The sequence below is a fragment of the Eptesicus fuscus genome, chromosome 14 (assembly GCF_027574615.1).
Source record: "Eptesicus fuscus isolate TK198812 chromosome 14, DD_ASM_mEF_20220401, whole genome shotgun sequence".
Classification (NCBI taxonomy): domain Eukaryota; kingdom Metazoa; phylum Chordata; class Mammalia; order Chiroptera; family Vespertilionidae; genus Eptesicus; species Eptesicus fuscus.
The window spans coordinates 1,091,224-1,105,147 of NC_072486.1; the positions used below are offsets into that span (position 1 = coordinate 1,091,224).

At 64.0% G+C, this 13,924-nt stretch overlaps 1 protein-coding gene across 1 annotated transcript in view; it reads left to right on the top strand.

The window, feature by feature from the left end:
- Window positions 1-13,924, top strand: part of ABCA13 (ATP binding cassette subfamily A member 13) — a 141,273-nt gene that overhangs the window by 125,779 nt on the left and 1,570 nt on the right. Inside the window, exons 49-54 of the mRNA XM_054726600.1 lie at window positions 819-969; window positions 1,320-1,454; window positions 3,570-3,673; window positions 5,890-5,982; window positions 8,695-8,797; window positions 13,252-13,389. Coding sequence (XP_054582575.1) covers window positions 819-969; window positions 1,320-1,454; window positions 3,570-3,673; window positions 5,890-5,982; window positions 8,695-8,797; window positions 13,252-13,389 — 724 coding nt within the window. The remainder of the gene's footprint in view (window positions 1-818; window positions 970-1,319; window positions 1,455-3,569; window positions 3,674-5,889; window positions 5,983-8,694; window positions 8,798-13,251; window positions 13,390-13,924) is intronic.

Genomic DNA, 13,924 nt, shown 5'->3' on the forward strand with positions numbered 1-13,924 from the left:
GAGTCAGAAGGTGTTCTGTTGATTGGGTGGTGTTTTTGTTTTTTGTTTTGTAACTTCTCTGTGTACAAGGACAAAAGGACAAAATAATCAGAATTCAAAAGGAAACAAAAATATTTGGTTTATTTTCTCATCCCTGGGAGGCTATCTCCTTTGTAATCTCAGTCTATCGTTTCTAAAATAATTGGGAAATGAAATTCAAGTCGCTGTTCTTGAAAGCAGCCATGAATGCACGCTCCCATAATGGTCGGCAAGCCCCTACTGGGCTGCCTGTCTGTGCAACTACTTTAATTATAACGAAAGCTCCCTTGCATTCATTACAGTTTCAACCCTGATGATGTGTAATGCGAATGGTTCATTGGTATTCAAGGAATTAAATGGGCGATTAGGACACAATGGAGTGTTAAGCACTCAGGGTGTGTACCTTCCTGCCCACGCAGCTCACAGCACGTCCTCCGGACGGAAGCATGTGATCCGACACCATCCTATTGGAGCTCCTGCCCTTCAGGGTTCCAGCGCCAGGAGCAGTGCTCCTTCCTGGTTTAACGTATCAATTTAAAACCTGGCACCGAACGGCAGTTTAGTCACCGACGAGCCAGGTGCTCCTGTGAACCGTTTGGTGGGGAGACACCATGGCCGCGGCTCAGCGCTCACCCACGGTTTCCCGTAACACACGCAGCCGTGGCCGGAGTCTGACCGCAGCTGCTGCCCGGGCGGAGCCCACCTGCGAGTTCCTCCCTTAGGCAGACCTCGGGGCCCCCTGGGAGGCCGAGCCAGACCTGGTCTGTCCCAGGCGGAGCTCGCTGACCGCCTCTCCGCAGGGAGGACGTGCCTCTGTTCTCGGCGGGAGCGGCCGGCGTGCGCGTGGGCTACTGTCCGCAGCAGGACGCGCTGGACGAGCCGCTGACGGGCTGGGAGCACCTGCGCTACTACTGCCGCCTGCGCGGGATCCCGGGGCCGCTCATCCCCCAGGTGAGGCCCCAGGACCAGGAAAGGGGCCGATCGAGACCCCCGCCCCCCCCCCCGGGGCTTTGTTCCCAGTCAGGCCCCCTCAGGCTGCGCGGGCTCCCGTCTGCCCCTCAGGGCTGTCTGTCCGGGGGTCCGGCGCTCTGGCTCCCTGGGCTCCAGCCCAGCCCTCTGAGGGCGCACAGGCCCAGAGCGCCCCGCGGAGCCCAGCCCCACTGAGCCCTGTCTGTTCTTTCTCATCACCCGGGGGTGGGGTGGGGGGGGGGCGAGGGTGGGGGGGGGGACAGGGCTGGGGGGGGGAGGCGGAGGGCGGGACTGGGGCCCTGCGTGGTGGTTCTCAGGCTCCTCTCCTCCAGGTGGCCGGGGACCTGGTGAGGCGCTTACACCTGGAGGCCCACGTGGACAAGCCGGTGGCCTCCTACAGCGGGGGCACCAGGCGGAAGCTGTCCGTGGCCCTGGCCCTGCTGGGCAAGCCCCACCTTCTCCTGCTGGTGAGCAGCGGGCGCAGCCTCGGGCCCTGGGGGCGCGTCCTAGGCTGCCGGGCGGGCTGGAGGAACTCTTCAGGGGGCAGGTCCCCCCCCCCCCCCCCCGTCGGACACGTCCCCGGGAGTTTACAGAAGTAACGTTTATTTCTCCGTGGTCCCTTCCACTCGTCAAATCCAAGATTCGACAGACTGAGCATGAAGAACAGCGTTTAAAACCCGAATTCCCCGGAGCTAAACTCCCCTGAGATTGTCCTCTGCCCAGCGGCTGCCGCCTTTTCCATCTCGGCCACAGACCGCGAGCGGGACTCTGGGGCTCTGACCCCTGCTTCAGCCAGACAGGAAGTCAGGTGTCCTCGGGTCCCTTCGTGCTTCGGCCAGACAGGAAGTCAGGTGTCCTCGGGTCCCTTCGTGCTGCGGCCTGACAGGAAGTCAGGTGTCCTCGGGTCCCTTCGTGCTGCGGCCTGACAGGAAGTTCGGTGTCACTGGGGTCCCTTCGTGCTGCGGCCTGACAGGAAGTCCGGTGTCCTCGGGTCCCTTCGTGCTGCGGCCTGACAGGAAGTCAGGTGTCCTCGGGTCCCTTCGTGCTGCGGCCTGACAGGAAGTCAGGTGTCCTCGGGTCCCTTCGTGCTGCGGCCTGACAGGAAGTCAGGTGTCCTCGGGTCCCTTCGTGCTGCGGCCTGACAGGAAGTCAGGTGTCCTCGGTCCCTTCGTGCTGCGGCCTGACAGGAAGTCCGGTGTCACTGGGGTCCCTTCGTGCTGCGGCCTGACAGGAAGTCCGGTGTCCTCGGGTCCCTTCGTGCTGCGGCCTGACAGGAAGTCAGGTGTCCTCGGGTCCCTTCGTGCTGCGGCCTGACAGGAAGTCAGGTGTCCTCGGGTCCCTTCGTGCTGCGGCCTGACAGGAAGTTCGGTGTCACTGGGGTCCCTTCGTGCTGCGGCCTGACAGGAAGTCAGGTGTCAGTGGGGTCCCTTCGTGCTGCGGTCTGACAGGAAGTCAGGTGTCCTCGGGTCCCTTCGTGCTGCGGCCTGACAGGAAGTCAGGTGTCACTGGGGTCCCTTCGTGCTGCGGTCTGACAGGAAGTCAGGTGTCCTCGGTCCCTTCGTGCTGCGGTCTGACAGGAAGTCAGGTGTCCTTGGTCCCTTCGTGCTGCGGCCTGACAGGAAGTCAGGTGTCACTGGGGTCCCTTCGTGCTGCGGCCTGACAGGAAGTCAGGTGTCACTGGGGTCCCTTCGTGCTGCGGCCTGACAGGAAGTCCGGTGTCCTTGGGTCCCTTCGTGCTGCGGCCTGACAGGAAGTCAGGTGTCACTGGGGTCCCTTCGTGCTGCGGTCTGACAGGAAGTCCGGTGTCCTTGGGTCCCTTCGTGCTGCGGCCTGACAGGAAGTCAGGTGTCCTCGGTCCCTTCGTGCTGCGGCCTGACAGGAAGTCAGGTGTCACTGGGGTCCCTTCGTGCTGCGGCCTGACAGGAAGTCAGGTGTCACTGGGGTCCCTTCGTGCTGCGGCCTGACAGGAAGTCAGGTGTCCTCGGGTCCCTTCGTGCTGCGGCCTGACAGGAAGTCAGGTGTCCTCGGGTCCCTTCGTGCTGCGGTCTGACAGGAAGTCAGGTGTCCTCGGGTCCCTGCACATGGGCACCTGCTGCGCTGGCTGCGGCCCCGTTGCCCAGTCTCGGGGAGAGGCCGGCGCCCTGACCACCGGGGGGGCTGCTGTCTAACCCCCTGCGGCGCCCGCCCGTGGAAAAGCGCAGCCTGAGCTCTGGAGAGACCGGTGTTGGGGGCTCCCCGACCGCACAGCCAGGGATGCTCCCCTCGCCAAGCGTTCCCCTCCCAGACGCTCCACGGGCTCTGGCCAGGCCGTCGGGTGCCAGGAAGGGGCGCGTTACTTGACGTTGCTGAGCAAGTGGAGCGTCTTCCCGCCGCCAGACGTCCTTCTCGGGGGTCTCCTCTGAGACCTCACCGCAGCTGAGGGTGCGTTCTAGAAACATCAGGGGCTCACCCCTCCGCCCCACGCGGAGGAGCTGGCATGGGGTGCCGTGGGGAGCACGGTGAGGCGGCACGGACAGCGGCCCCGGAGCCGGAGCGGGCTCCTCATGGCCGGGCCCCTGGCCCATCGCTGTTTCTTCCCCCAGGACGAGCCCAGCTCCGGGATGGACCCCCGCTCGAAGCGGTTCCTGTGGAAAGCGATCGCCGAGGAAGTTCGGGAGGGCTGCGCCGTGGTGCTGACCTCGCACAGGTGAGCCGGGGGCGAGCTGCGGCCGCCCACGGGGCCCTCCGTGTCCGCAGCAGCCTGTGCCCTCCACTGACCAGTGGTTCGGCCGTGAGTCCTCGCCTGACTCTCTCAGGGCCGTGTGGGGAAGCTGGAGGCCTCGGAGCGGACCTTCCTGCCCTGGCTGAGAGCTCGTCAGCTGCATTTCTCCGGTGGGTTAGGCCTTGGTTAATATGCAGAATCCTCAGTGGCTGCTCGTGCTCGTTTTGCCCCGTTGAGAGTTGTTTTGGGGGAAGGACTTTCAGGTCTCTCCATTGGCTGTGGCCGGAAGTTCTGCCTTTCTTATAACTTTCTGTACTGGTTTGCTCTTCAGAAAATAGAATTTCACATTTAAACAAATTAAATGTGACAAATGCTCTCTTGCGTGACATGACCCCTTTGCTGGACACTCCGCCCTGCCCTCCCCCGCTGCCTCAGGCCCGGGAGGGCGGGGCTCTGAGGTTGGGCGCCACACTCCCTCCTGCTCCCACGTTTCACACAGCTCCGGCGTCCCAGAGGACCCACCGCTGCAGCTCCTCCTGCATCCCCTGCTCACAGCGATGGCGTGGCCTCGGTCCATGCCTCTGTCCACGCCCATGCCCACAGGTCCAAGGCCTGTCGTGGCCAGCAGGACGGCCTCGGTGACTCCCTCCTCTCCTCACTCCTGACCCTGGTCCCGGGGACCCCGGGGCAGGAGGTGCGGGTGGGATTACGGCCTCACTTGATCATGGAGAGGAGCTACAGTCAGTCCAGGGCGGCCCGGCCTGCGCCTCCTCCCTGTCCTCGGGCCACGCATTTGGAGATGTTAATGTCTCCTCGGTGCTATCCGCTCCTGGCCGGTGACCGCCTGCAGGGCCCAGTGCCGACCTCTGTCACTGTCCCCGCCCCACGCGATATGGTCCCTAAACAGGTCCACCCCCCTCCCCTCTCAGTCTTCCTGCCTCTCAGAAATGTTTCTAAAGATAGTGTAAGGATTACTCTAAATTTCTCATCTGGAGTGATAAAATGTTGATGGGCATGGTACCATAGCCTTATTATAATTAATGTTATATTTTATATAATTATAAGAATATAATTAAAAATTATAAGTCTTCACTAAATATTTTGTATCAAAATAGTATTAATTTATATTACAAAATGAATTATAATTACATTGTTATTTATTATATTACATTATATTATTATATTATATTGTATATTAAATATCACATATTTATTTTTATACTAGAGGCCCAGTACACAAAATTCGTGCATGGGGGGGGGGTCCCCTTCAGCCCAGCCTGCACCCTCTCCAATCTGGGACCCCTTGGGGGATGTCCAACTGCTGGTTTAGGCCTGATCCCGGGGATCTGGCCTAAACCAGCCGTCAGACATCCCTCTCACAATCCTGGACCGCTGGCTCCTAATGGCTCACTGCCTTCCTGCCCGGTTGCCCCTAACTGCCCCCCCCCCCACCATCCTGGTCACCTCTTACTGCCCCCCCCCTGCCAGTCTGGTTGCTCCCAACTGCACCGCCCCCTGCCGGCCCGGTTGCCCCTAACTCCCCCACCCCCGTCAGCCTGGTCACACCCAACTGCCCCGTCCCCCCTCCCCCCCTATGGCCTGGTCACCCACAACTGCTCCCCCTGCCAGCCTGGTCTCCCCATGCAGCCTGCTATTCAGTCATTTGGTCGTCCCTCACTAGCCCCCCTGCTGGCCTGGTCGTAGGCAGCCATCTTGTGAGGGCATGAGGGTCAATTTGCTTATTACCTCTTTATTATATAGGATATAGTAAGCATTTTTATACAATTTATTTACTAATCACATTTAATGTTTATGCTTATCATATTTAACACTTAAAGTTACCAATAATATTTTATATTACAATAATTTTGTATGATTTTCCACTATAAAAATATGTTCTTTTCCTTTTTTTAATACATCTGATTGAAGTCTTCATTTAAGTCCATTGTCAACTCGTTTCTTTCCATAAATGTCACCGCTTTGGGAGGCCTCCTCGCTGCGTTGCACTTTGTGCTGTTGCTGGAAGGTTCTCGAGGATCTCACCTCACTTCCTGGGCTGGAAACGCTCAGGCGCTTGGTTACTGTGGGGTCGGCGCCCACACTGAGAGGTGCTCCCTGTGATGCTGACCAGATGCCAGCTGACCTGTGACCTGCGGGCCAGCGTCTCGCTGCTTTGCTGACGAGCTCCTTCCTCCCTGCAGCATGGAGGAGTGCGAGGCCCTCTGCACGAGGCTCGCCATCATGGTGGACGGCAGCTTCAGGTGCCTGGGCACCCCCCAGCACATCAAGGACAGGTACGTCCGCTTCTCTCCGCCCGCCCGGCCAGGCGGCTCCTCGCCGGAAAGAGGTGAAGGCCCGGAGGGGGGTGATGATGGCCTCAGCTCGGGGCCGGCCCTTCCCTGCTGCCCTGCCGTCTCCTTCCCGGGGGACAGGGACCCACTGTGGGCTCCGGGAGGGTTGGCATGCCATGGCAGAGCCGGGATGAAGACTGGACAGGCTGTCCTGCAAGGCTGTGCTGTGCCCCTGGCCCAGGGCGAGGCAGGCGCGTGCTGGCCTCGGAAGGCCTCCCCGGGGTGGGAGGGCGGGAGCCGGGCGCCATGGGTGCCCCGTTTGAAGGTGAAGCCGAAGGCACCTCGGCGCCCACGCCTCCCGCAGCCTCTCCTGGCTCAGCCTCTCCGTGTCTCTTTCCGCTCCGTGTTGGAATGTTAGCGGTTTTGTCATCAATTTCCACGAGTATTTTATGTCCCAACATAACGTCTTAAAAATCCGGTGCTGCCTAAATTGTTTTCAAAGTCTCTTCCTTTTACCTTGTTTAACCTGTTTGTTATATAGGTTCATTTATTAAGTCGATAAATCTCCTCTCGATTTCGTTGTTCCATGTTTTTAACGTTGATTGGCAAGCAGAGATGTGTTGAATAGCCTTAGATGTCAGGGGAATGTGCTTTATTTTGTGGAGAAAACCTGTTGGGTGCTTGGCCTGGGACGCCGTGGTGTGGAGCGAAGGCCACTTTCCCGGGGCCCGGGTGGGTGCTGCTGGGCTGGTCACCCACCCACATGACGTGTAATGTCCGTGTGGGTTCCCCTCGTGTCCTGGAGAGAAACTTGCCTTCTGTTCATGACGCCGCCGCGGCCTGGCACTTCCTTCCTGGCTGGTGTAAACCACCAGTCTGATCTCTTCTCCTGTGGCGAGTCTGTTTCTCTCCCCTTTCTTCCCGAGTCGGGTTCAGCAGCGAGTGCCTGACAGCGATGCCTGGAGACCCAGCTGCTCGTTCCCTCCCTCCCTCCCTCCTGTGAGGCCGGGAGCAGTCCCACGCCCAGTCCTGATCCTGGAGTCGGAGTCTCTGTCGTCCTCCTGGTCAGTAGGGCTAACGGCTGTGAATCTTGCTGGTCATTGGAAAGAACCAGGGTTTGTCTCATCGATTTTCTCTTTCTGTCCCATTGATCCCGACCTGATCGTGATGACATCTGTGCTGCTTCTTGCTGCAGGCTCAGGTCACTCTCCTTTGCTGGTGCTTGGGAGATGGACGAGGTTACTGTCTTGTGACTGTTCTTATTTTGTAATGCGGCGTTGAAGCTACACTTTGCACTCAGCATGGAGATGCTGTTATGCGCCCAGGCCTGGCACCTGGGCTGAATGTAGCAGGAGCTTTGGGAGGCCCACGGATTTGGAAGTCACTGTTTGATTCCTCAGCTGTGGCCCCCAGGCCACGGCAGGGCCTCCTGAGCTCCACAGGGCTGCCCTCCTCCCTCAGGCCACGGCGGGGCCTCCTGCAGCTCCACAGGGCTGCCCTCCTCCCTCAGGCCACGGCGGGGCCTCCTGAGCTCCACAGGGCTGCCCTCCTCCCTCAGGCCACGGCGGGGCCTCCTGCAGCTCCACAGGGCTGCCCTCCTCCCTCAGGCCACGGCGGGGCCTCCTGCAGCTCCACAGGGCTGCCCTCCTCCCTCAGGCCACGGCGGGGCCTCCTGAGCTCCACGGGGCTGCCCTCCCTGGGGCCGCAGAGTCTCCTGGGGTTGGTGGTCTCACGGGGGGGGGGGGGGGTGCTGATTCAATAACAGCTGTGCTGGCTGATTGCTCCCCATTCCCTCCTCCCTCTGTCCTTCCCCGGCCACCTGAGTCACTGTGGACCTGACAGCCCTGGCGGGGGAGCGGGGGAGGGGGCTCCACAGCTCAGCTCCCACCTCAGCGCTCGCTCTCACAGTTTGCGTTTTCACCTTCCTCTCTATCAAATGGGTGTTGCTTCCAGGATTTGATGATTTTTAAAAAGATTAACTTCATTTCTGTGTCAATATAAGTTGAATTAGAGCAAACTACATAACTGGGCTATAATTAATTTCTGAATATATATATATATATATATATATATATATATATATATATATATACACACACACATACATACATACACACACACACACACACACACACACACATACATAAACTAGTGGCCCGGTGCATGAATTTGTGCATATTGAAAGGAAATTAATTAGAAGAAAGATTCATGTGGTAATTACGTTACTGCAAAAAATTACATGTCAGAATAGTATATATAACATAGTATTATAAAATTAAAATACAAAATTAAATTGCCAGTGCGTGTCGTGTGTACCAGCCGGCCGGTCGGTTGGATGAACATACAGTTGGTCACTTAGCCTTTTATATATAGAGATATATTTTAAATATATTTTATTACTGATTTCAGAGAGGAAGGGAGAGGCAGAGAGAGACAGAAACATCAGTGATGAGAGAGAAGCACTGATCGGCTGCCTCCTGCACGCCCCACACTGGAGATTCATCCCACCACCCGGGCATGTGCCCTGACCGGGAATCTAACCTGTGACCTCCTGGTTCCTAGGTCGGCGCTCACCGCTGAGCCACGCCGGCCGGGCCTGAATATGTTTTTGAGCATCCAAGACCCCAGCATTCTCTGCCTGCCTCCTGAGCAGTGGGCTCAGAAGGCGCTGTCTCGGTCCCGAGCAGTAACACGCTTTCCCTGTGCACTGCTCAGGTTCGGGGCCGGCTACACCGTCCGCGTGTGGGTCAGCGCGGGAGGAAGTCAGCGCGAGCTCTCCGACCGCCTGCAGCTCCGCTTCCCAGGAGCCCGGCTCAAGGTAGCGCCACGGGACCTTCTCGGAGCCTGGAGCCTTTGTCTGCCGCGAAGGCTCCTAGGGGGCGCGCTCGCTCCTTCCCGCTTCCGCCCGCGCTGCCCACGGTGCCGCTCGCTGGGGCCTCGCTCCTGCAGGTGTGAGCGGGCGGGAGCTGGTGGCCCTGAGAAGGGGACTCCCTGCGGGTCCGGGGTGGGTGCCCCGAGGAGACTGAAGTCACACCCTGTCCTGGGCACAGCTCACGGCCTGGCTCCCTCGGTCCAGGACAGACAGCGGCCATCGCTGCCTCCTCCGTGCGCTGAGGTGGGACCGGCCGAGGGCTCAGCCTGCTTCCCGCAGCCCCTGCCGCTTGGCCGCTCCGCAGGGACGCAGTGAGCCACAAGGCAGACTCTCCCCCGGGGACGCAGTGAGCCACACGCAGCCTCTCCCCGGGGACGCAGTGAGCCACACGGCAGCCGCTCCCCGGGGGACGCAGTGAGCCACACGGCAGACTCTCCCCGGGGACGCAGTGAGCCACACGGCAGCTGCTCCCCGGGGACGCAGTGAGCCACACGCAGCCTCTCCGAGGGGACGCAGTGAGCCACACGGCAGCCGCTCCCCGGGGACGCAGTGAGCCACACGGCAGCCTCTCCGCGGGGACGCAGTGAGCCACACGGCAGCCTCTCCCCGGGGACGCAGTGAGCCACACGCAGCCTCTCCGCGGGGACGCAGTGAGCCACACGGCAGCCGCTCCCCGGGGACGCAGTGAGCCACACGGCAGCCGCTCCCCGGGGACGCAGTGAGCCACACGCAGCCTCTCCCCGGGGACGCAGTGAGCCACACGGCAGCCTCTCCCCGGGGACGCAGTGAGCCACACGCAGCCTCTCCGAGGGGACGCAGTGAGCCACACGGCAGACGCTCCGCGGGGACGCAGTGAGCCACACGGCAGCCGCTCCCCGGGGACGCAGTGAGCCACACGGCAGCCACTCCCCGGGGACGCAGTGAGCCACACGGCAGCCACTCCCCGGGGACGCAGTGAGCCACACGGCAGCCACTCCCCGGGGACGCAGTGAGCCACACGGCAGACTCTCCGCGGGGACGCAGTGAGCCACACGGCAGCCGCTCCCCGGGGACGCAGTGAGCCACACGGCAGCCGCTCCCCGGGGACGCAGTGAGCCACACGGCAGACTCTCCGCGGGGACGCAGTGAGCCACACGGCAGCCGCTCCCCGGGGACGCAGTGAGCCACACGGCAGCCGCTCCGCGGGGACGGGGACGCAGTGAGCCACACGGCAGACTCTCCCCGGGGACGCAGTGAGCCACACGGCAGCCGCTCCGCGGGGACGGGGACGCAGTGAGCCACACGGCAGCCGCTCCCCGGGGACGCAGTGAGCCACACGGCAGCCGCTCCGCGGGGACGGGGACGCAGTGAGCCACACGGCAGCCGCTCCCCAGGGACGCAGTGAGCCACACGCAGCTTCTCCGCGGGGACGGGGACGCAGTGAGCCACACGGCAGCCGCTCCCCGGGGACGGGGACGCAGTGAGCCACACGGCAGCCGCTCCCCAGGGACGCAGTGAGCCACACGCAGCTTCTCCGCGGGGACGGGGACGCAGTGAGCCACACGGCAGCCGCTCCCCGGGGACGCAGTGAGCCACACGGCAGCCGCTCCCCAGGGACGGGGACACAGTGAGCCACACGGCAGCCGCTCCCCAGGGACGCAGTGAGCCACACGGCAGCCGCTCCCCGGGGACGCAGTGAGCCACACGGCAGCCGCTCCGCGGGGACGCAGTGAGCCACACGGCAGCCTCTCCCCGGGGACGCAGTGAGCCACACGGCAGCCGCTCCCCCGGGGACGCAGTGAGCCACAAGGCAGCCTCTCCCCGGGGACGCAGTGAGCCACACGCAGCCTCTCCCCGGGGACGCAGTGAGCCACACGGCAGCCGCTCCCCGGGGGACGCAGTGAGCCACACGGCAGCCGTTCCCCGGGGACGCAGTGAGCCACACGGCAGCCGTTCCCCGGGGACACAGTGCGGCCACACGGCAGCCGTTCCCCGGGGACGCAGTGAGCCACACGGCAGCCGCTCCCCGGGGACGCAGTGAGCCACACGCAGCCTCTCCCCGGGGACGCAGTGAGCCACACGGCAGACTCTCCGCGGGGACGCAGTGAGCCACACGGCAGCCGCTCCCCGGGGACGCAGTGAGCCACACGGCAGCCGCTCCGCGGGGACGGGGACGCAGTGAGCCACACGGCAGACTCTCCCCGGGGACGCAGTGAGCCACACGGCAGCCGCTCCGCGGGGACGGGGACGCAGTGAGCCACACGGCAGCCGCTCCCCGGGGATGCAGTGAGCCACACGGCAGCCGCTCCGCGGGGACGGGGACGCAGTGAGCCACACGGCAGCCGCTCCCCAGGGACGCAGTGAGCCACACGCAGCTTCTCCGCGGGGACGGGGACGCAGTGAGCCACACGGCAGCCGCTCCCCAGGGACGCAGTGAGCCACACGCAGCTTCTCCGCGGGGACGGGGACGCAGTGAGCCACACGGCAGCCGCTCCCCGGGGACGCAGTGAGCCACACGGCAGCCGCTCCCCAGGGACGGGGACACAGTGAGCCACACGGCAGCCGCTCCCCAGGGACGCAGTGAGCCACACGGCAGCCGCTCCCCGGGGACGCAGTGAGCCACACGGCAGCCGCTCCCCGGGGACGCAGTGAGCCACAAGGCAGCCTCTCCCCGGGGACGCAGTGAGCCACACGGCAGCCTCTCCCCGGGGACGCAGTGAGCCACACGGCAGCCGCTCCCCGGGGACGCAGTGAGCCACACGGCAGCCTCTCCCCGGGGACGCAGTGAGCCACACGGCAGCCACTCCCCGGGGACGCAGTGAGCCACACGCAGCCACTCCCCGGGGACGCAGTGAGCCACACGGCAGCCACTCCCCGGGGACGCAGTGAGCCACACGGCAGACTCTCCCCGGGGACGCAGTGAGCCACACGGCAGCCACTCCCCGGGGACGCAGTGAGCCACACGGCAGCTGCTCCCCAGGGACGCAGTGAGCCACACGGCAGACTCTCCCCGGGGACGCAGTGAGCCACACGGCAGCCGCTCCCCGGGGACGCAGTGAGCCACAAGGCAGCCGCTCCCCGGGGACGCAGTGAGCCACACGCAGCCTCTCCGAGGGGACGCAGTGAGCCACACGGCAGACTCTCCCCGGGGACGCAGTGAGCCACACGGCAGCCGCTCCGCGGGGACGGGGACGCAGTGAGCCACACGGCAGCCGCTCCCCGGGGACGCAGTGAGCCACACGGCAGCCGCTCCGCGGGGACGGGGACGCAGTGAGCCACACGGCAGACTCTCCCCGGGGACGCAGTGAGCCACACGGCAGCCGCTCCGCGGGGACGGGGACGCAGTGAGCCACACGGCAGCCGCTCCCCGGGGACGCAGTGAGCCACACGGCAGCCGCTCCGCGGGGACGGGGACGCAGTGAGCCACACGGCAGCCGCTCCCCAGGGACGCAGTGAGCCACACGCAGCTTCTCCGCGGGGACGGGGACGCAGTGAGCCACACGGCAGCCGCTCCCCGGGGACGCAGTGAGCCACAAGGCAGACTCTCCCCCGGGGACGCAGTGAGCCACACGCAGCCTCTCCCCGGGGACGCAGTGAGCCACACGGCAGCCGCTCCCCGGGGGACGCAGTGAGCCACACGGCAGCCGTTCCCCGGGGACGCAGTGAGCCACACGGCAGCCGTTCCCCGGGGACGCAGTGAGCCACACGCAGCTTCTCCGCGGGGACGGGGACGCAGTGAGCCACACGGCAGCCGCTCCCCAGGGACGCAGTGAGCCACACGGCAGCCGCTCCCCGGGGATGCAGTGAGCCACACGGCAGCCGCTCCCCGGGGACGCAGTGAGCCACAAGGCAGCCTCTCCCCGGGGACGCAGTGAGCCACACGGCAGCCTCTCCGCGGGGACGCAGTGAGCCACACGGCAGCCACTCCCCGGGGACGCAGTGAGCCACACGGCAGACTCTCCGCGGGGACGCAGTGAGCCACACGGCAGCCACTCCCCGGGGACGCAGTGAGCCACACGGCAGCCGCTCCGAGGGACTGGCGGGACCTGTGGCCTCTGAGTCCAGGTTGCGGCAGCCCCGGGCCCCTGGCTCCAGGGGTGGCAGCTCCCCCTGCACTGTCTCCAGGAGGGGCCGCCGGCCGCTGTGACCCACCGATTGCCGCCGTGACGGAGGAGGTCCGCCAGGCAGAGCACGCGGGGCCGCAGGGGCCCCGTCCAGTCGCTCTAGAGGCCGGACGCAGCGGCGCCCGGGGCTGCGGCCGGTGGGAGGCCAGCGGGGCTGCTGCGTGTCGTGCGCCTCGCGGGAAGCTGTCCTCTCGCCCCGCGTGGGAGGCGGGACGGTGACCCTCGCCCGGCGGTGTCTGCGTGGTGGCTGCGGGATGGGCGGTGCTGCTGTGTGTCAGGCGAACTGTTTGGTTCCAGGGGCAGCGCCCGAACGTGCTGGAGTACCAGGTGCCCGCGGGCTGGGCCGGCCTGGCCGACCTGCTCCAGGTGCTGGAGGACAGCAAGGCCGCCGGGAGCATCCGCCACTACGCCCTGGCCCAGGCCTCGCTGGAGCAGGTGGGCCAGGCCACGCCGCTGTGGGGTCCCCGTGCCCTAGGGGTGACGAGCGGGAGGCCTGTTACTGTCCGCTCTGCACCCCGGGTCCCGGCCTCAAAGCTGCCGTTTGCTCATAGTTACCCCCCCCCCCGGCCCCCCGAGTAGGGAGATGGCACCCGTTAGCCTTCCTGTCCCCGGACCCACCTGCCAGCCACGGGGGACGCCCTGCAATGGGGTGGCGCTCACTTTGGGAAGACGGGTGCTTGGGTCAGGAAGAGAGTCGGGGTGTCAGACAAACCCCAGCTTCGTCCTCCAGGCTGGACAGCCGAGAACTCACGGCCATTCCTTCCTGCCAGAGGGTGGTCCTCCTGGGGTTTGATTTCAGGGGTTTTACCTGCTTAGGGGGACCTAGGATCTAGGAGGGGTGGAGAGAGGGTCTGGGAGGGTGGGAGAGAGGGTCTGGGAGGGAGGGAGAGAGAGGGTCTGGGAGGGAGGGAGAGAGAGGGTCTGGGAGGGAGGGAGAGAGGATCTGGGAGGGAGGGAGAGAGGGTCTGGG